Source organism: Bos indicus, chromosome 5 (genome assembly GCF_029378745.1).
Source record: "Bos indicus isolate NIAB-ARS_2022 breed Sahiwal x Tharparkar chromosome 5, NIAB-ARS_B.indTharparkar_mat_pri_1.0, whole genome shotgun sequence".
In the NCBI taxonomy this organism is placed as follows: domain Eukaryota; kingdom Metazoa; phylum Chordata; class Mammalia; order Artiodactyla; family Bovidae; genus Bos; species Bos indicus.
The window spans coordinates 109728576-109749614 of NC_091764.1; the positions used below are offsets into that span (position 1 = coordinate 109728576).

General features: G+C 53.6%; 1 protein-coding gene across 1 annotated transcript in view; it reads right to left on the minus strand.

Moving 5' to 3' along the window:
- The window catches only part of MICAL3 (microtubule associated monooxygenase, calponin and LIM domain containing 3), a 102919-nt gene that overhangs the window by 25686 nt on the left and 56194 nt on the right, over nucleotides 1–21039 (minus strand). Inside the window, exons 2-10 of the mRNA XM_070790373.1 lie at nucleotides 9983–10320; nucleotides 8408–8615; nucleotides 6084–6200; nucleotides 5578–5679; nucleotides 4909–5064; nucleotides 3898–3998; nucleotides 1640–1897; nucleotides 1266–1381; nucleotides 136–262 (exon numbers count right to left, since the gene is read on the minus strand). Coding sequence (XP_070646474.1) covers nucleotides 136–262; nucleotides 1266–1381; nucleotides 1640–1897; nucleotides 3898–3998; nucleotides 4909–5064; nucleotides 5578–5679; nucleotides 6084–6200; nucleotides 8408–8615; nucleotides 9983–10246 — 1449 coding nt within the window. The 5' untranslated portion in view covers nucleotides 10247–10320. The remainder of the gene's footprint in view (nucleotides 1–135; nucleotides 263–1265; nucleotides 1382–1639; nucleotides 1898–3897; nucleotides 3999–4908; nucleotides 5065–5577; nucleotides 5680–6083; nucleotides 6201–8407; nucleotides 8616–9982; nucleotides 10321–21039) is intronic.

Consider the following 21039-nt stretch of genomic DNA (forward strand, 5'->3'; position numbering starts at 1 on the left):
GATGGAAAACGCCTCCTCAGCCAACTCAGGGAGACGTCACTTGGTTCTTAAGGAAGGCTGTGTATGCTCGTATCCACAGGGTCTGACTGGGCCTGACAGTGGCCAGGTCATGCCCGACTGGCCAGGGACTCTCACCTGGCTCGGCCGGAGAAAGTTGACATTCACGTTGGGGTATCTGGTGACCGGGTCGATGCTGTACTGGCTGAAGTTCTTGCTCACGTTCTCAGGGGTGGTCTGAGGCAGCAACCTATAAATGCTTTCCCTGCAACAACGAACAATACGCTCAGAGCAGTGACAGCAACAGAAACACCTCTGATGATATTTCTATGTTCTGAGAGCCCAGGGCAGGGCCAGCCTTCCTCCTGGATGGGGTTCCCCCACCTCCACATCAGCCCTGCTTCCCATCCCCTCCACCTCCAGGATCCCACAGGCCCCAGCCTGCTACGCCCCAGAAAGAAGGGCAAGCACACTGCTGTGGGCCGGAGCAAAGCCTGAATCTAATTTACTACTGTGCTCTGTTTTGGCAAGTTCACCAAATTTTTAAGAAAGTCACTGATGAAAAAAACTTGCCACTTGCAAAGGCCCCCTCCCACACACCCCGCCCACGTGTCCAGCTTCTCTCCACACCCTCGTGACCCCTGAGACCAGGTGTCCCACCCTCGAAGGACTGCCATTTCCTGGCTGTGACCCCTTAGGACCTTATGTAACAGACTTAAAATCATATGAACCCCGAATTTCACCCAGCATATCCTCTTCCTCTAGTTCTGGTCAAGGCACCTGTTCTTTATCAGCATGCAAATCCCAGGTCTTAGCTCATTTGCAATTATCTGCTTCAAAACATCTGACATTTGAGAAATGTTTACAAGTAGTTTGGTGTTTCCCTTTGAACTCAAAGGCATCTTTAATTAGTTCTAAGTTAGGACATCCCCAGCTACCACACTGATTTCATTAGTATAAGTCTCTCTAGTTCAAAGACAAGAAGGACTTGACACAGGATTTTCATACCCCTGTTTACATAACTGTCACAGAGGAATCAGAGAACACCCGGCAGTGTTACACAAAGATTCAGACACCGCTTGGAAGAGTTTGCTTTGGAGAGTGACAGGAGAACATCCCTGAGATAAGCGGTAGGTGTCTATGATTTTATGAATACCTATCTTACCTTTCTTCTCCTAAATAAGAATATATCATCAATTAAGGAGGAGAAACCTGAGCCCAGCCTACAACTGACGCTCCATCTCATCACGGAGGGCCCCTGCGGTTACCTCTCTGCCAGGACTTCCAAGGGGCTTGTCCCCAGAGACCAGCTACGCACCATCCAGGCTGAGTCCATAGCAGCCAGAAAGCCCCGGGCTATTCCTGTTCCCATTGGCCAAAAAGGCTAGAAGGAGATAGAAAACAGAGAATTAATTACCTTTTAATAGAGGGAAACTAAACTCCTGAGCAAAGAAAGCCTTTGGACCTGAGAGGACGTTCTAGCAGGACATATTGCCCTTCCCCCCAACAACCTGGCAGGTCCTAAACCTAACTCAGCAGGCTCTGAGCCCCTAGGTTGGACTCTACACGGCAGGATGACACAGACGCTCCCAGCCTGGGACCCCATGTTCCTAGTCATGCCGCCCCCAACACCCACTCTCACCTCCAGGAGGCTGTCCCCCACCAGAGCCACCAGCAGCTGGTGCCCGTTGTGCTCCCGCACCAGGGCCGCATTCTCGGAGGCATACATGCACGTGAAGTCGAACATGGCCACGTCAGGCTGCCCATAGTGGTTGATGGCGAAGTCCAGCGACGGCAGCTGCTGCTGGGTGGAGAAGTCGGCTGCCTCCCGGGCGTAGCTCAGCAGGGCCTCCTGGTCCACATTCTCCCGGGAGAGCAAGAGCTCCGTGTCAGCGTAGTCCTGTCTCCAGAGACGGGGGGAGGCTCAAGGGAAGGCCACGGCCACACCACCTTCCCCGCCCCGAGAGTGGCTTCCTGTTCCAATAAATAAGTCCTCCACACAAATTCGGGAAGCGAGGGGGGCTTGTTTCTAAAGGAACACAGGTTTTGCCACCTAGAAACAGAGTCCCTGCTTTTCCATCGTTCTTAGAACAAGTCACTACTTGTGCAGTCTAATCCACTCCACCTCACGGAGCTGCTCTGAGCACCAAATACAATGACTCATGGGATGGTGCCTTGTAAACTGAAAAGCATCCCCAGTTAAGGCCGCTATCAGCAAGCATCCTCTTCTGACAGCAACTGGACGACACAGGACACTCAACCTGAGTCTCCCATCGACCCCAAAGGAAGAACCCAAAAGCTTCCATGCCCGACGGATAAGAAGGTGGGGGCACCAGCAGCCCAGGGAACCGGCAAGAGATACACTGAGGATGGAACAGAAGCTTTCCAAACAATACACAGGATTCTGGAAGGCCCCACAGTAATCCACCAACAAAGAAAAATGATGAGAGAAAAAGGGCTCTCCACAGAGAGGACTGAGAAACTCCTCTGCTCTGGAGGTTCCTGCACACCGACCAGGCCTCCTCCTCAAGGGCGACCAGAGCTCCCCAAGTGTCTCTGAGGGCACCTCCAGCTGCCCAGACAAGATGGAAAGGGCAAACATGCACACTCAAGTTGGTTTGTTCAATACTTAGTGAGTAGCCACCATGGGCTCAGGATTCAGTGGCACACACCCTGTGTGCTAAAAAAAAACAAAAAAAACAAATAGGAAAAGTACATCAGGTTTCGCCAATCTAGATTGTTCCAACATAATGTCAACTGATTACCAGTCCTGACGAGGACGGTAGATGTCAAGTCTTAGCTTGGCCCCAAGGCGCACCAGCAGGCTCATGAGTATCTCTTCCCGATGAAACATTCAACTGAGTATATCCCACCCTGGATATACTCCAGCGGCACGGGCTGCATCCACTGCTCTGCTCCCTTCTCCTGACTCACACAAAGGCCACGGGGCTGAGACACAGACAGGAGGCCCCCGAGGAGGAGACTGCTTCGGGCAAGCTCCCTGCTCCCCAGCGCTGCCCAAGGCAAAGCGGCAGTGTCAACGCATCACCACCCTGCAGACCTGGGACGCCCTGACACTCAGCCGCAAGTCTGTGCTGGGACCGCAGGGGCCTCGGTCAGCACGTCAGCACAGCAATAGTAATTCTCAAACCCAGACCAGCCAGACCAAGCAAGACTTAAGAAACTCTCCTGAGGAACCATCTCTGGAGGAACCATCCACCTGTGGCTCTCTGATTCCATTTCCAGGTCATCGTCTCAGGGAATGTCACACAATTAGTCATCTGGAAAAAAGGCTTAGCTGGCCCTGACTCCAGGTGAACAAGAGTCCTCACTGTCAGGCCACAAAGAGGTCCAAATAAAGCCTGACTGAGGCTCTGTTCCCTGGGCCTCTGTAACCAGATCCCAGAAACACCAAATTCCCTTCCCTCTATAAGCCCCTTCGCTCTACAACCCTCTCCCAAAGGACGACCTATTAACCAACCAATAATCAGCCACATGGGAATGTACCATAAGCCACAAACCTAAGCACTAAAATTACACTGAATATTTATGCACAAAATGCTACCTGAGATTGCTCTGCACAGCCCCACGCAGGAGTGGGGAGTAGGCAGTGCTGGCCGCGTGCTGATCCCTGTGAAGCTGGATAAGAGGCACACGGGGGTTCATTACCCAAGTCTCTCCACTTTTGTTCACACTTGATATTTTCCAAAATGAGATTTTTTAAAGTGTTAAACTAAAAAACATCAGAGGATTACAAAATACAAAACATCAGCAGAAGATGAGTGAGGTACTCGTTTTAATGACTTTGCAAGAAAAACTGATCAGACAATAAAATTCTTTATCTTGGTAATCACATGACCTGATACATAAAAAGAGGTCTAAAAGAAATCCGTGACTCACATGCAGTATCACCCCTTTGTCCAGTAAGCTCTGCTTCTTGGCAGTCATAACGAAGTAGTGTGTGTCATCTTTGTAGTAGACAATGTTCTCCAGGTCGATCCCTGCGACAGAGGACAGACTCACACGTGAGGGTCTGCTGAGAAGTGGGGGGATGACTGTTATCAGTCCACAGAGACCAGGGTCCTGGAACCCCAGGCAGGAAAGAGAAAACAGGTGTCTGAGCCCGATCTTCACACCCTGCCCGTTTGTTCACAAAAAGAGGGGGAAGCCTGGCCATCCTCACACTGCTCTGCATTTACCTGACACCCTGTTATCACAACAGCCATCAACAGGAAGCAGAAACGTGAGGATGGGAAGAAGGGAGAGGTTAACCCTGAGGAAGAGGGTCTGAGTCAGTTCTCAGGTTAAGCCTCTTTGATACTCATCAAAGCAACGGGGGAATCTCCTAGACGCTCACGAGCAAGATAGACAACCAGATGCTGGAAGCAGAGAGTGCACTACTGGCTCTTTAACTCTATTAACCTAAAAAATTAGATGCAATGGTAAGAAACTGTGTTCTAGAAAACAGCTAACTGCAATTTGTCACACATTTTTGTTGCAGTGAATGTCCAAGTGAATCTATTCACAAGCTACCATACAACAGCCTCGTTTTTATCTGGCACGTGGTTTACTTCAGAAGCAAATGAACTCAGGAAAAAGAAAACACACTCAACACCTACAGTCTGCTTCTCAACAAACCAGGGCTCCCCACCCACAGCGACTGAGTGCCAGGCAGGGGAAGGGGTTCAAGCAGGAGGAGCAGCCCAGCCACAGCGATGAGCACAAAAGACAGCAGAGCAGGAGACAGAGGCATGAACGGCACAACGCTCAGAGCGAAGCACAGCAGTGCAGAAAGGGCAGAGGCCACAGCACAGCAGCAGCAGCAACGACCCCCGCCCCGCCAGCCCCCCAGACGAGGACCAGAGCGGTGTTCAGAGTCTTTCCTTCCGCCGTGGAAGTATTAACACCAACCTGTGGCTTCCCTCAGTTCCTGGAAAAATTTTTGGTTGAATATAAAAGCCACACCACTGATTTCTTCCACTTTGGCTTCTGCTGTTGTATTTCGGTTAATAAAATTTGCTGTAATGGCAATGGCCAATTTGCCACGGAATTCTTTCCGACGAAATCCTGGGAAGTGGGGAAGAAATTTTCAGAGGTGACAAAAGCTGGCCAGAGAAGCAGGAAGTTCACGTCAAACAGGAGAAATAGGAGGGGTTCTGATGGGGACATGGAGGAGTGTTGGGGGTGGGAATCACGGGAAATTGAGGGAAGCTCTCCTCTGTCTGGAAGTAAGGTGTCTACCTCCCAAAGCCTTCCCAATCCAGCAAGATGTCAAAGTCACCCACAGCTAACACACGCCTCAAAATCCGACGGGCCAGAGAAGCACTCAGTGTGAGGCTCCATCTGCTTGAATAAGTCAGGTCTAGATCTGCAGTGCACCCGGCTCATGAGAGCCTGTCTCCCTGCACCCAGAGAAGTGCCTGAGAGCCAGCTGGTGGGGCCTGCCATCCACCAGCACAGGCACGGACCAGAGGAGAGGTCTCAGGAGTGGGGACTCTGAGGACACAAGCTCTTACGGGGCTTGGGGAAGGCAACCCTTCCCTGGCTGTGAACCAGCAGGAGGAGGAGACTGCCCAGTACCTTCCAAGGTATTCCTGCGGCCATCCCCGCCGATGATCACTTCAAACTCATATTCTGACACAGGGTGCGTTTTGGGGTGCACCAGGGCCCGCCAACCTATTCCTGTGGACCAAAGTCAGAATGAAGGTCGTCACCAGACCCATTCATACACCTGAGATATTCATACACCCAGATCTCTAGATATCCAGGTGTGCAGATGGCACAAAATCCCATGTCAAACATAGCAGGCGTAAAAGCATGGGGTACAAACCAAAGAAAGAAGCTTTGAGGAAGGCTCACAAAGGAACGTCCCCCAGCACATGACCTTCTGTAACGGATCCAAGCACCCGGCATGTCTCATACTATGTCAGGGCCTCCTCATTAAGTCAAAGTTCCTCCACAGGCTGTACAAACGGAGAAGCCCTTTAACCAGCTCTGAAAACTACCCGAGACGCCTGTCGTCTCCCCCATAGATCGCATCTTTCTCACTCCTTCCAGCCCCTTTCCCTCCTTATTTGTACACTCACGTTCATTTTCTTGATCCTCGGGAGGCTCCACAAGTCCTCGGAATTCCACATTGACGTGGATCTCAATGCCTAGGATCAAGGCTACTTTCAAAAGTATTAGCTGAAGCTGACGGATACCTAAGTGGGCAGAAGATTGCACAAGTGAGGGTCCTCAGCGGGGCAGACAGTCAGCATCACTACCCCAGTTCCCCCACCCACCCATGCACGCAGAGTTTACTCGGCTGCTTAAAGTCACCGGCAGCAGGCTTTTCCCAGCCATGCCTGTAGCGTCTTTCCTTTCCCAGGGCAAATACAACTCAGTGCAGATGTTCCAGAGACACACATGGGGCCATGCCCACCTCTTGGGTTAGGTATTCCCAGCACACGAGAGCACTGAGACAGCAGGAGACGCGCTCCCTCCCCAATCCTCCCTGATGTGCTCAGAGCTCCTCCTCATCCTCCCTGATGTGCTCAGAGCCCTTCCCCATCCTCCCTGATGTGCTCAGAGCTCCCCATCCTCCCTGATGTGCTCAGGGCCCCTCCCCATCCTCCCTGATGTGCTCAGGGCCCCTCCCCATCCTCCCTGATGGGCTCAGAGCCCCTCCCCATCCTCCCTGATGGGCTCAGAGCCCCTCCCCATCCTCCCTGATGGGCTCAGAGCCCCTCCCCATCCTCCCTGATGGGCTCAGAGCCCCTCCCCATCCTCCCTGGTGTGCTCAGAGCCCCTCCATCCTCCCTGATGTACTCAGAGCCCTTCCCCATCCTCCCTGATGTGCTCAGAGCCCCACATCCTCCCTGATGTGCTCAGAGTCCCCCAATCCTCCCTGATGGGCTCAGAGCCCCTCATCCTCCCTGATGTGCTCAGAGCCCCACATCCTCCCTGATGGGTTCAGAGTCACAGTGACTGAGCAGAACCTGTGACGCTGACAGGATTCACCACAAAAGGTGAAAGATGGGCCCCAGGGGCACCTCCCACTGGACACAAAGGGCTGCACTGCCTCCTGAACTGCCCACGGCTTTTCTCACCTCGTACCTCACTGATGGCCACACATCCATACACGCTGAAAAGGGCACCCTCCATCCAACCTCAGTCTCTTACTGTCCCCCTCCCACCGCTGGTCCACAGGTGTAGGAACCAAGGCTCAGAATGATAGGAATCGTGCTCCTGGTCACAGTGAGTTACGCATCTGTTCAGCGTCCAGTGGGTGCCTCCCAGGTGCCAGGCACGGCAGCAGCCCGGGACTGAGAGCGGGTCTGGGCTCTACAACAAACCCTGCCACGCACAAGGCAGACAAGTCCACTGATGTGACGACCCTGCCCTCTGCTAAGACCAAGATGCCGGCAGGCTGTGACAACGTGCTAGGAAACTTGCCAACCCTCCTTGAGGTCATCTCAGTTACTTCCCTCCCCGCCCACCCTTCCGAGTCACACTCCCAGGCTCCTTAAATCTTCTGCTGGCACACACTGTAGCTGTACACAGCTGAGTTCCAAGATGCTTTACACCGTACAGCCCAACCGACAGAGCGCTTCTGCTACTAGTGGAACGTGGCCTCTGTCGGCCAGCAGGTGATAAACTGGCACAATTGCTTTGAAGCCGATGTTTACAGGACACACCTGAAGAGCTCCGAACAGCAGCTCCTTGATAAGGCCCCCCTGAAACCACCAGTGACAATCAACAGACAAGACTTCAGCCTCATAAAGTAGACAGTCTGTTCTGAACCACTTTTCAGATCAGCATGAAAACAAAAGCACTGTCTGCATTAATGTCTACTGACTCAAGCACGGGCCCAGGCCGAGCCTGGAGGGGACCAGAGTCCAGCAGGAGCCCTGCATGCTGCAGACCTCACAAGAACCACCCAACGAAGGAATCCCACTATCGACTGGCCACTCACAGCCAGACCAGGAGTTTGTCCTTCTGATACCCAGGGCCACCCCCAGAGCATGTGCCCTCTCGTCAGGAGGCACCCACAGCAGTGTGTCACAGCGAGCCCACACCTCGGGCCTCTCCCTCTGGACTATGAACCACCAGAGGGTCAAAGCCCACACTGGAGGTCTGTTTCCTGGACTCGCCCCAGCGCCCATCCCGCCCACTGCCAGTGCTCAGTAAGAGCCCAGGATCTTAGAGCTCCTTAAGCTAAACTCATTTTGCAGGAGACACATTGGCACTTAAGAATCTCAGGTTACAGAACCTCTGGAGGGCAGGTACTCCAACTCCAAGTTGAGTGTGCTCTCTACACAACAGACACGAACGATGACAGGGCCCACCAGCTTCTAGAATCTGCCTGCCATTGTCCCCTGAGAAGTGGGCAGAGGCAGGATTCCATAGGAGTGCTGATCTTACTTACTGATGTGGTCGATGGCCCCAGCACAGAACTTGCCGTAGAACTTCTTGGCACCCAGACCTCGCAGGTCATGTATGGTGAACGGCCAGAGGTGCAAGACGTTGTTGCGGGAGAAGGCGTCTCGCTTCTCAATGACGACCACCTTAGCTCCCAGCAAGGACAAATCGATGGCTGTGCGGAGACCGCAGGGGCCGGCTCCAATGATGAGACACTGAAAGACATGGCTGCTTTCAGGGCAAAGGCAGCACTCTTGATCTCATGACTACCATTCCCTAAAACTCCCACAGGGCTATTCTCCCCATTACCAAGAAACCTTCACTCCCATCTGGGTCAGAGTGGAGCGCCCACAATGGCTTCAGAGAGAAGCTGTGAGCGCTCTGGATGGAGGAAGACTTGACTTTCACTGCTGGACAGAAACTCAGACAGGGCACCTGCAGATCTTTACCTGGGCCATGACATCAACACAGGATGAAACTCACATGTCATCTCTCATCAACAGGAGAAAACCTTTTGGAAGGCTTGTAAGTCAAGCAGATCTCTGCCTGCTTGAGGAGACACAGATCACTAAACACACAGCCAAGCAAGCCTGGGTCCTGGATGGACCTACCGCTTGAAAGACTCCCAGGAGGTAATCCTCAGGAGTCAGAGCTTCCTGTGCTGAAGAGAGTTCTTGAAGATCCATGTTCTAGAGAAGGACTCTGGCTGACACTGAACTAGTTCACATGCAGGTCCAGAGGAGAGACAGGCACTGCCTCTGGCTTCAGATTCTCCTCATTCTTAATAAAACTCTAGAGTACACTCATAAAAGTATGCCTTTGAATTACTTGAATTCTGTGTATGAATACCTACCCAAATACAAACCCACACAGGGCAAGTTAAGGCTCATGAAATAGTAACAGCAGTCCTAACATCATCTCCAACTTCTGCAAAAGCTAGCTTTTCTAGCTTCTCACAGAAAGGGCTCTTACATAATGAGGAAAACACAGAATGTGTTATCCTTCTCCACTCCCCACGCCTCCTACAGCACACTTGAGTGGACATCTTCGGTCTTTGCCTAAGATTTCTCTAGATTGTGAAGCAAGCAAAAGAAATTCTTTGGTTTACAAAGCCTTTGCTTATCAACACAGGCCTCTGGAAAATGGATGAAAGGATGTCTGAAGCCTGTGGGAAATCCCCAAGTTGGCCAATACTCTGCACACCTTACCGGACACTGAGTCCAGAGGCTGCTCTGCCAAGCACCAGGCCACCCAGGCAGACAGGACCCCAACAGGGCCTGGCTACCTCTGTGCTCAGTGGCCTGCGTCCTCTAACAGCGTGAGAGTCAGCCAGAGCGGCAGCAAAATCAAACAGCCCCCATATCATTTGACTGCAGGGTAGTTCTCAGCAGCTGAGATGCCCATGTTCCTGTGTCAGTTCAGGGGTAAGAGCGGGGCAGGAGGAACGGTCAAATGAACACAGGCAGAGGACCCGCACGCGGGCTCAGCCCAATACCCCCCCAGGCAGTAGATGACCCCACCTGGCCTCACAGGCTACCTCCACCCAATGCCCTCTCCCTCTCCAGCGAGTCCCAGGCCCTACCTTGGTGTTCGTGCACACCTTTCCCTTCTTGTAGTCTTTGTGGCTGCCCCGCTTGTCCAGCTTTGCCCAGAGGGCCTTGGCTTTCCAGTAGTTAAGCTTGGACTTGAGCTTGTGATAAAAGGAGCGATGGTCCTTAGGCTTCAGTTCCAGGTGGTCACAGAGCTCTTGGAAGGCCTTGAGGGTCCCCTTGCAGGTGGTGGCCTGCACGAAGCGGTCAAAGAGGACGTGGGCCCGATTCGTGGCCTCGTTCTTACTCTCCTCCATGTCCCCACTCTCAGCGCCCTGGACAGGTGGGGCAGGGGGAGGGCTGTGGACCCGCCTGATGCCGTCACGTTAACCTAATAAAGAAAAAGGGCTGGTTAGCACATCCCGGTCAGTATCTAGAAACATGTTCTAGGAGACAGTTTCCAAGTGCAGCAGTCATTTGTTCGACAATGTAACACGCGGCCTGCCCTCCACACGCCAGGAACCATCTGAGGCCCAGGGAATGGAGAGGAGCAAGACCACTGCTGTCAGGGACATCACAGCTGAGCAGGTGAGACAGGCTTGCGCTCCACTGAGCATCAGAGAGAGAGGCACGGGGCTGGGGACACGGGCAGAGGCCCCGTCACAGGGAAAGGGTCCTCACCCAAGATGGGCCTCTGAGGGACAACAGCTGAGCTTTCCAGGAGGAGCAAGTGTCAGCCAGCAGGGGAGAAGTGCAGGACATGGAGAGGAAGGAAAGTGGAAGGCCTGCAAGGGAGACTTACAGAGGAAAGGACTCAGTGAATGCTGACACCAGGCCAAGGCGTGACAAAGAGAAACACTCATCTGGGGCGGGGGGCGCGGCGAGCTCCCCTCTGACCCTGGTACATCTGACCTGCCTTGGTGGAGGGGCACACTGGCCAGTCGGCCAAGGCTGAGGCCCAGGGGGCCCGGTGTCCAGGTGGGAGCCGCCCACTCGAGGCTGGCCAGATTGCACAGAGAGTCCTGGCAAGAGGACGGTCCAGGGCTCCGGCCACCCGTCTGTGCTGCCGCCCCTTCCACCCCTGAGATCTGAGACTCGCGGACGGAAGGGGCGGCAGCACAGACGGCTGTCTGGAGAGATACAGAGGCACGGGGTGGGTTGGGGGCGGGTAAGTGGACACGGTACAGACGCAGGGGAGGGTGTGGGGAGGTCTCAGAGGACCACGTTCACGCACCATCACCACCTAGAAGTACTGTGAGAGCTGGGAGGCAAGGGGCCAAGGGCCAGGGTAGTGGGGCAGCAGAGGAGCAGGGCAGGCCAACAGGACGAGCAGCGGCGTGGCCCGGGGTCCACGTGCGGACACCCCAAGGACACTGCTGCCTCCCTCAGCCCCACTCTCCCCTGAGCGAGTGAGGAGGTGAGAGGAGCCCTCCCGCCACAGGGCTCACTGCTGGGGCTCCAGGTGAGCGGCCACCCGGTGCGTCCCCGCCTCCCACTGAGCGAGACACAGGGCCTCACCAGAGCTCAGCTCTGTAGAAGCGGGAGTGACCCACTACCCAGCAAGGCAGCCGAGGGCGAAGGGAGCCACCAACTGTCTGCTGAGGATGCCACCTGCCTGCCTCCCAGCTCCGTCCAGAAGCAGCGCCACAGAAGAGACCCGCCTTCCGTCCTAAAGCTCTCAGGAGGTGAGAAGCCCCTTGGAAAGGATTAGTAACACTCTGCTTCTCCCCACACCTTGCCATGTATTACAAAGTTAAACCAGATCAACTGAGGGTGTGGGCGGTTTACTCTAGATACAAGGAACTGCCATTTCCAGGGTTTCCCTCGTCACCAAACACAACAGTCCTCATGTTCTCGTTGTTGCTGCTGCTCAGTCGCTCAGTCGTGTCTGACTCTTTGTGACCCCATGGACTGCAGCACGCCAGGCCTCCCTGTCCATTGCCATCTCCCGGAGCTTGCTCAAACTCATGTCCATTGAGTCGGTGATGCCATCCAACCATCTTATCCTCTGTCATCCCCTTCTCCTCCTGCGTTCAATCTTTCCCAGCATCAGGGTCTATTCCAATGAGTCAGTTCTTCACATCAAGTGGCCAAAGTATTGGAACTTCAGCTTCAGTCCTTCCGATGAATATTCAAGGTTGATTTCCTTTAGGATGGATTGGTTGGATCTCCTTGCTGTCCAAGGACTCTCAAGAGTCTTCTCCAACACCACAGTTCAAAAGCATCAATTCTTTCATGCTAAGCCTTCTTTTTGGTCCAACTCTTACATCCGTACATGACTACTGAAAAAGCCACAGCTTTGACTATACAGACATTTGTCAGCAAAGTAATGTCTCTGCTTTTTAATACATTATCTAGGTTTGACATAGCTTTTCTTTCAAGGAGCAAGTGTCTTTTAATTTCGTGGCTGCAGTCACCGTCTGCAGTGATTTTGGAGCCCAACAAAATAAAGTTCATCACTGCTTCCACTGTTTCCCCATCTACGTGCCATTAAGCGATGGGCCCAGATGCCGTGACCTGTTCTGTGGAGGCCAAAGGTGGTAATTCTTTACCTGACACACGCTGATCTGCTTCTCATCTCAAATACATCACTAACTCAACAACCTCCTATACACACTGCTAAAAACACAGCCTTTCCCAGCACCCCCAGGGCCAAGAGTTCAGCGAGAAATGGAACTGGAACTAACCTTCAGTCTCCCCAAAGCAAGCTTATTCTAGATAGCAGAACGCAGCAAGAGAAATACGTTAAAATTTCTCAAGAATCCATTATTTTTCTTACAAGCCAGTGGTCATCTTAGAAATGTCAGGTGGTCAAAGTTTTTAAGTGGCAGAAAAAACCAGATGTGTTTGTCCAGAGGTGGAGGAAAGGGGAACAGCCAGCCAGCGACTAGAAACCAAGGTGGCAGGGTGTGTGCTCCGTGGGCGCCCTCCTTGCCTCCTGCCCCGGGCGGGGCGGGACCTCTGCAGCTGTATCTGCTCCATTCCTGAGGCAGCAGAGGGCTCCCGTGATCCGGCCCCTGCCTGCCTACCTGTGTTCACAGGTGACTGGCACTCCTCCAGCCACAGTGTCTGGAAAGCACTGACCGCACCAACTCCAATCGCCCCACCTATCGTCCCGCCTCTCGTCAAGAAAGAGGATGATTTTTCTTTGTTCCTAAAGAGCAGGAGCCGCCTTCCACTCCCTGCCAGGATGAGCAAGGAGCCCGAGGGACCTCTGTGTTTCAGCTGACCTCAACACACTCAAGATCCTGCAACATGCATTTCTAAAAGCCTCTCCCTCTCCCGAAGTCTCGGCATCTACTTTCAAAGAACTCTGAAGAATGGGCCAACACTCCCTGGCTGGCTGTATGTTTGAAATAAATACCTCCAAAGAGCTGCCCATTTCCTCAAACCTCACCACACACAAACTCCTTCATTAACACCTGCCGCCCCACCCCCTCTGCTGATGCAAAGCACTTTCAAATGAACAGGCTCCAGTCGGAGGCACACGCGGAGAAGTGCCCATCCACGGGAGTTCACCCCAGGTCACTAATGACAGCAGATAAGTGGAGGAAAGGTGGCTCCTGGGACAGTGTGACAGCCGCCCGAGGTAAGACTACACAAGATCAATTCCCTCGGGCTGCCTCAGCTTTCCTCCTCAACAAGCCAAGAGGCCACAGCAGAGACACTCCAGTGCCTGTTCTGCAGCTCTGCTGGCGGGACGTCGCGTGCGGCCTGGGCACTGCCCAGCGCTGGTCCACGCTGACGGCCGCTGGGCAGACAGAAGGCCCTCCACCATCGCCCCCATGCCCTCATTCCTTAAGGTCAAACCCAGGTCGTGCTCCCCCAGCCTCTCCTGAACCACCCATGGCTGTGTACGTCCCAGCAGCCTGGGAAAACCAACAGTCGTGATCGCAGGAACCTACAGACCTGGAAACCTAGCCGGAAGGTGCCAGAAATCCGGGGGGTTGAAAAGCCAAGGTGTGGAAGGAAGGAACAAGGAAAGTGAGGAGTCTGAGGAGGGAGGTTGGAGGAGTAAGGGAGGCCCGGTCTCCCGCGGCGGTGCGGTTTCTGCCGCTGGCGTTGCCTTGAGTGCTCCAACCTCGGCAGCTGACTGCTGACTCAGAAGCACATTCCTTGGCTGTGGAAAGGAAAGTGCTGGAGAGACAGCCTATGAAGAACACGCGGGAACAGAGTCTATGTTTCTATTTATAAGAGCAAGAGGCTGTCACTGACTCATGGCTGGTTTGAGAACACTCAATCTCTGGCTCTTAGAATAGATGGGTGGTTACTTGAGGGGTGGAGGAGATTTATTTTTAAAGATAGAAAAAGGAAAGAGAATCAAAACAACAAAATGACAGTTACACTTCAAGGATAAAAAATCAGAGCCAAGTTTGGTTAAATTTCTCCTGAGCTTCTCCACCACTAATATACCAGCATGTGTGCAAAGCTGACCCGTACGAAGGAATCTATGAAATGCTCCCTTCCTAGTGCACTCAGAGGCGCTGCTTGTCTGAACAGACCTTAGAAGGCAGGCAAACAGGAAGGCTTGTTTTAGAATGTCATTAGGAGGAAACTTACAGAGATTTCTTCGTGTTTGCGGAAACAAGGACCAAGGTGGCCAAACGCCTTGCGTTCTTGATCAGTCTCTCTAAAAAGGACCGCCCAGGCCATCACCATCATCTGTGGATGGGGACACTGAGTCCCTTGCCTGGGGCGGCTAACTAAATCAGACCATCTGGAAATGAAGCTCTTTGTCACCCCAACTGCTTCCCAGCTCTGGTCCCAAAGCCCTCTCATCCCTCACGGCCCTGGGATAAGGTTCTCTGCTTCCCAGGAAGCAGCTTACAACACAAGAAGGAAAGCAGACCTTTTCATGATCCTTGTTCCTGACTTCGCTCCATTCCCTGTTCTCTGACTTTCCATCCTATTTAGCATCAGATGAACACTTGGCAGGATGCTGAGGACACAGAAGCCTCCAGGTGGCCCTCCCCATTCCCTGGTTCTGCTCTTTAGTCCTGCCCACCAGTCCTAATTCCGCAAGCACGTGACTGAGCATCCCCACCCCCACCCCACCGGCTCAGGGCAGGGACTGAGTCTCTGCAGCTCCAGCAGAAACACTCTAGTGTCTGTGGAGTTGACAAGGGCATCTGTCTGGGGTCCCTGCGTGGCTGGGGAGGAGGAGGCGGAGAAGTGGATGGAGGTGACAGAGAAAACTTCTATCTAACGTGAGGGCTATGCAAGAGCAGACGGGTGGGCCGGAAGAGCAACTATGAATGCAGCACTCTGCTATGGGCCCTCAGACCACTTTATTCTGGCTATGAAACAGCCCTCTCTAGAGGGGGCCAGGAAGAGCCTGGACCATGACCTCTGGGTTCTCCTCCAAGTCTCCAATTCTGAACAACACTCATCCCCAATACTGTGTTTTCTCAAAACCTTTTATTTTACTTTCTTCAATAGCAATCTATTTCTTCAGGAAAAACACCTACACAGTTGACCAATGAGTCAGAAAGGACTTCTGCTCGTAGAGAACAGACCCGTGGTTGACAGGGGGAAGCGGGGAGGGAGAGGGATAGGCAAGGAATTTGGGGCTGGTAAATGCAAACCATTATACTCAGAGCAGACAAACAATAAGGTCCTACTGTATGGCACAGGGAACACACTCAGTACCTTGTGATAGACCACGAGGGAAGAGAAAACACAGGAAGAGTATCTATGTGTACAACTGAGTCACTGCGCTCTACAGCACAGGTCAGCCACATGTCAATCAAACATTTCTGTAAATATATATATAGAGAGATCACAAAAATAAAATACTGAAGGATCAAAAAATAAAATATATATAAAACTGAACTTTAAAAAGAAATGACCCCTGCCCTTTGTCACCCCAAGCAAATACTAGAAAGAAAGTCCAAGTCAGAACCAAACACCAGTAAACATAACAGCTGATGCCAATGCAAATGCAGATGCCTGCCCCCAGACAACCCAGAAAAACAAAGAATCAAAAAGAACACTAGCCCCAGGCCCGGGATCTCAGGAAGTTATCTTCACCTGCAAAATGAAGGCAATGTTCAATGAATCAAAGGGTTTTTTGCAGGAATTGAGGTAATGAATGCAAAATGTTAGCACTGCTGGGTACACAGCCAGACCCAGTAAATGACAGAAGTGTTACTATTAACTAGTAGTTGATAATCCCATTCACAAAAGGTTACATTAAGCTAAGTAAGTGGCTACTCACATAACAGAATGAGAGAACTCAAGACCGCTCTGTCTTTTGAAAGAAAGAAGAATGTGGTGAAGCCTCCTTTGTGCCCGCCGCCCACCCCTGCCTGTCCCAGAGGGTGTGACCAGGGCACTGGGCAGGAGGGGCTGGAGGAGAAGGCCTGCCAGCAAGTTCCTGCCAAACTCCGACGTTCACATGGAAGATACAAGGACTGTCGTGAAAGCGGCCAACGCTGAGGAGTTACTAGAGGTCAGATCCAGACAGCATCTCAGCCTCCACTGCAATCTACCACCTGCGTTTTGCAGACAGGAAAGTGCTGCTTAAAGACACTTAAGAGTCACACAGCAGGAGAGCGGTGCGGCCAGGTTCCGGCCCTAGAGCCCAAGACCCGAGCTGCCATGAAGGAAGAACCACTCGAGGCACAGCTAGAGAAACAGTGCCGTCAGAACAATGCACGGCCGCCAGGCATAGAGCCTCCAGAAAGGCAGCTTCAGGTGAGGTGAGCAAGGATACACAACCAGGATTCTTCTTACAATGTATCACCGTATTGCCTCTTTGAGACGGAGCCCTTCAGTCAATAAAGGCCAGGGTGCTCTGGTGTCACAGGGACTCCGAGTTTCTGCTCCCCAGCCTGCATCCTGCAGCGGCACCTCGCAGGGAGTGATGGACCACACAGCACCTGTGAGTCACCCAGCACTACTCGGGCTGGCGTAGGGACTCACGGCAGGACAGGAGGGGAACCTCAGCCTAGTCACTACCAAGAGTCCAGAGCTGTGGGACAGAGACCAAGAGTCTGAGGGCCATGAGGATCCAGGTGGGCAGGTGAGGAAAGAGACAGAGATGCTCACTGAGGCTGTGGAAAAGCACAGCCAAAAGCTGTCTACCTGTACACAGGCTGGCCCCGCTCCTTGGAGCTCAGCCCCGTGCACCAGGCTCCAGGCACAGGGCAGCTGCTCAAGAGGCTCTGCTGATTCGAGGCCCTGTGGCAGCCCAAAGGGACATGACAACCCCACAAGGATGGCAGCGGGGCTGCCCGGAGACCCCTCCAGGACCCCTCCCCCTAGATGGACAAAGCTCCCAAAGCAGCATTAAAGCCAACATTTTTACAATGGCCCACATGGCATCTAGTCCCATCACTTCATGGCAAATAGATGGGGAAACAATGGAAACTGATAGACTTTATTTTGGGGGGCTCCAAAATCACTGCAAATTGCAGTGTGATTGCAACCATGAAATTAAAAGACTCTTGCTCCTTGTAAGAAAAGTTATGACCAACCTAGACAGCATGTTAAAAAGCAGAGACATTACTTTACCAATGAAGGTCCGTCTAGGCAAAGCTATGGTTTTTCCAGTAGTCATGTATGGACGTGAGAGTTAGACTATACAGAAAGCTGAGTGCCAAAAAAGTGATGCTTTTGAACTGTGGTGTTAGAGAATACTTTAGAGTCCCTTGGACTGCAAGAAGATCCAACCAGTCCATCCTAAAGGAAATCAGTGCTGAATATTTATTGGAAGGACTGATGCTGAAGCGGAAGCTCCAATACTTTGGCCACCTGATGCGAAGAACTGACTCACTGGAAAAGACCAATGCTGGGAAAGATTGAAGGCAGGAGGAGAAGGGGATGACAGAGGATGAGATGGTTGGATGGCACCACCGACTAAATGGTCATGAGTTTGAGCAAGCTCTGAGACTTGGTGACAGACAGGGAAGCCTGGCGTGCTGCAGTCCATGGGGTCGCAAAGAGCCAGACACGACTGAGAGACTGAACTAAAACACAGTAACACAATTAAGATTCTCTTTCATAAAATATTTTCCAAAACAAAAATTTAGCGATTAGAGTGACAACATCTGACTTAAGACAACTGGGCTCTCACACCTGCTTCCTGCACCCTCCATCTGCTGCGTATATCACGCAGCTCTAGAAAACCCCACCATAAGCTAGTGAGCAGACAAGCCCCTCCAGCCTAGTGTTACCGTGAGAGTTCTCAGCTCACGGATCCCCCGAGAAGGTCCCGGGAGCCCACACCCCTGACCTCACCCTCTCGCTTCTCCTCCTGTGGCCCCCATGCTCGGCCCCTCGCCACACGGGCCTCCTTGCTGCCTGCAAGCCCTCAGTGTCCCCTCATCTGAAATACTGTCCCCCAGGTCCAGTTGTACATGCAGAACACACTACTGAGCAGCCGCTGCATGCCGAGCACTGTGTCAGGTCCTAGAAACATCGTGGGAACAGAGGAAAACCTCGCTCCACACGGGGCGCCCGTTCTCTGAAAAGCTGGCACGTGTGTGCCGCACCTTCACCACCCCAGGCTGCTATTCGGGTGTTGCCTCCTCGGTGTGGCCCTCCCTGACCCACACCGGCTCATCTTTGCTTCCCCCTGAAGCACTCACCGCAATCCGACGTACTGTAAATGCTATTTACTGCCGGTCCTCCTCTCTAGAATGTGAACTCGGTGAGAACAAGGACTTTTGCCCTTTGCTCCCTGCTGCACCGTCGCACCCAGAACCCATTTCTGACTCAGAGCAGCACACAAGTACCTCTCAGATTAGTGCACGGACGGGTGGCATTGGGGTTCAGGCAGAACTCTGCTGGGACATGAGATGAAGAGGAATCAAATGAAAATGCGCTCAGAGCCACCAGGTTGAGAGCAGGAACATGCACACCTGGAGTCCTATGAGGGGTCCTACTAGGGGACCCAGGCCTTCTCCAAGGCCACACCTGCTCACACGGGCCCCACCCAGCAGGAGAGGAGCCAAGACCTGGAGGCAGCTTTGTTTTCACAGCCAAACAGTTTCAGAGTAACTGTCCCCCCGCCCCCATCAAAGAATCTGGTTCCAGAGAAGAATTTATCAGTGTCAGGAAATGCTACATGGCAGCTCCAGCCCACCTGCCCCAAAAGATAAAGTGAAGGACCTACAAGCTTTCCAGATCCAAGTTGTGTGTGTGTGTGTGTGTGTGTGTGTGAAATCTGCCTCAGAAATCCATGCTGCTGTCATAAGCCAGGGTGTCTGCAGCCCTCACTTGGGGCTGACGACAAGGGGGAGCAGCACCGCCCACCAGCTTGTGACAAGGTGCCCAGGGATGAGTGGAGAAGGTGGGGGGCACCAACAGACAGCTAGACACCTGACACCACAGCTTCAGGAGTGGGGTGGGGAGGCGGCTCCTCTGAGCTGCAGGAGGAAGACAAGCCGGCAGCGCACACTGACGCGGCCCACACTGAGCCGGGACCCAGCCTGGGTGGGGGCAAGGCTGGCTGGATTCAGGCCCCCATCCGCGCCCACCTGCCCACTCTCGGCACCCCGCCTGCAGGGGCAGAGGCAGCGCCTTTGCCTCTCCACCTGCACTCGCTGTCCTCGCGCCCCTCGGGATGTCCCGCCAGTCAGGGGCCTTGCGTTCTCTTCTGAAGCTGGCCCCATCTACGATCGAACGTCTGGGGCATCCTTACGTGTACAGCTCAGGGCGTCAGGTCATTCACGTTCTGTGCGCCCGCCCGTACTCCCCACTCCCGCCTTCCCACACCTCCTCCCCGTGCACATCTCCAGCTGCGGCCCCTCCCTTCTGCTGCCTCCCCGTCCTCCTAACTCCCCTCTACACGCCTGTCCCCACCGCTGGACCCCCTGGAGAGCCCTTTCACCTTCCCCTGCCTCTCAGTCTGGCTTCTGTCTCCATCACTCCACCAAGGGCGGCGTGAAAGGCTGACACTTCAGTCCTTATCTCACTTATTCGCTTTCTGGAACTCTTCCTGGAAACCCTCCTCTCCCTGGCTCGGCCTCCTGCTCTCAGCCACTAACTGGTCTCACACTGCTCAGCTCCCTCACACGGCTACAGCTGTTCCGGCTGCCCCCCTCTCTTCATAAACTGGACGACCCCCCCACAACGCTTATATCTTTGCTGACCTTGCTCCTGACAGCCAAACGCTACTGGACATCTTCATGCAGACACTCCATGGGGTCCCCGACTAAGCAGTGCACACGGGACACTGCTCTCTTCCCCGGCTCTCTCCCCCTATGCGCTCAGATGCCACCACCGTCCACCCGCCAATCTTCCCCGGCCCTCTCCCCCTACGCGCTCAGATGCCACCACCGTCCACCCGCCAATCTTCCCCGGCCCTCTCCCCCTACGCGCTCAGATGCCACCACCGTCCACCCGCCAATCTTCCCCGGCCCTCTCCCCCTACGCACTCAGATGCCACCACCGTCCACCCGCCAATCTTCCCCGGCTCTCTCCCCCTACGCGCTCAGATGCCACCACTGTCCACCCGCCAATGAAGACTGGGGGTCATTTCAGACCCTGCTCTGTGTCCACCCCTTAATCCAATCACCTCAGAGCAAAGACCTGTTGATTCGAACTCTCTAGGACCTCCCTGTCTGTATTCTGGTGGAACACCTGTGGTCTCCAGCTTGGACCATTACAACTGCCTCTCAATCTTAAACTCCCTACAGGAGTGCTGAGCGCACTTTTCAAAGAAAAAATGTGATCTCTTCCCTTAAATGTGATCTGCTACATCCCCCACTAGCCCACTGTTTCCAGGAAGTAATCCAAAGCCTCAGCAAGGTTCCCAAGGCCCCAGAGGTCTAGCAGCCACCTCGCGTCCTCCCACCCACACACAGACCGCCGTCCTCAGCCGCCCTGGACGCACATGCGCGGAGCCCCACGTGCAGTCGTGTGTTTCCCCCGCGCAGCACGGCCGTCACACCCTGCCCTCCACCCCCGTGCTCCTGCTCACCTGGGCCGCCCCTCCTCCCCTCCACACTCCCCACTGCTCTGGGGTAAAGCCCAGGTCTGCCTCCCGGCAGCTCAGGGGTGCTAGCTGGCAGGAAGAGGCACTCATTTCTGTTTTGCACTCAGCACATGTGGCAATGGGAAGGAGGAGAGAGAGAATGAGAGGCTCATGTGGGCCACAGAGTCT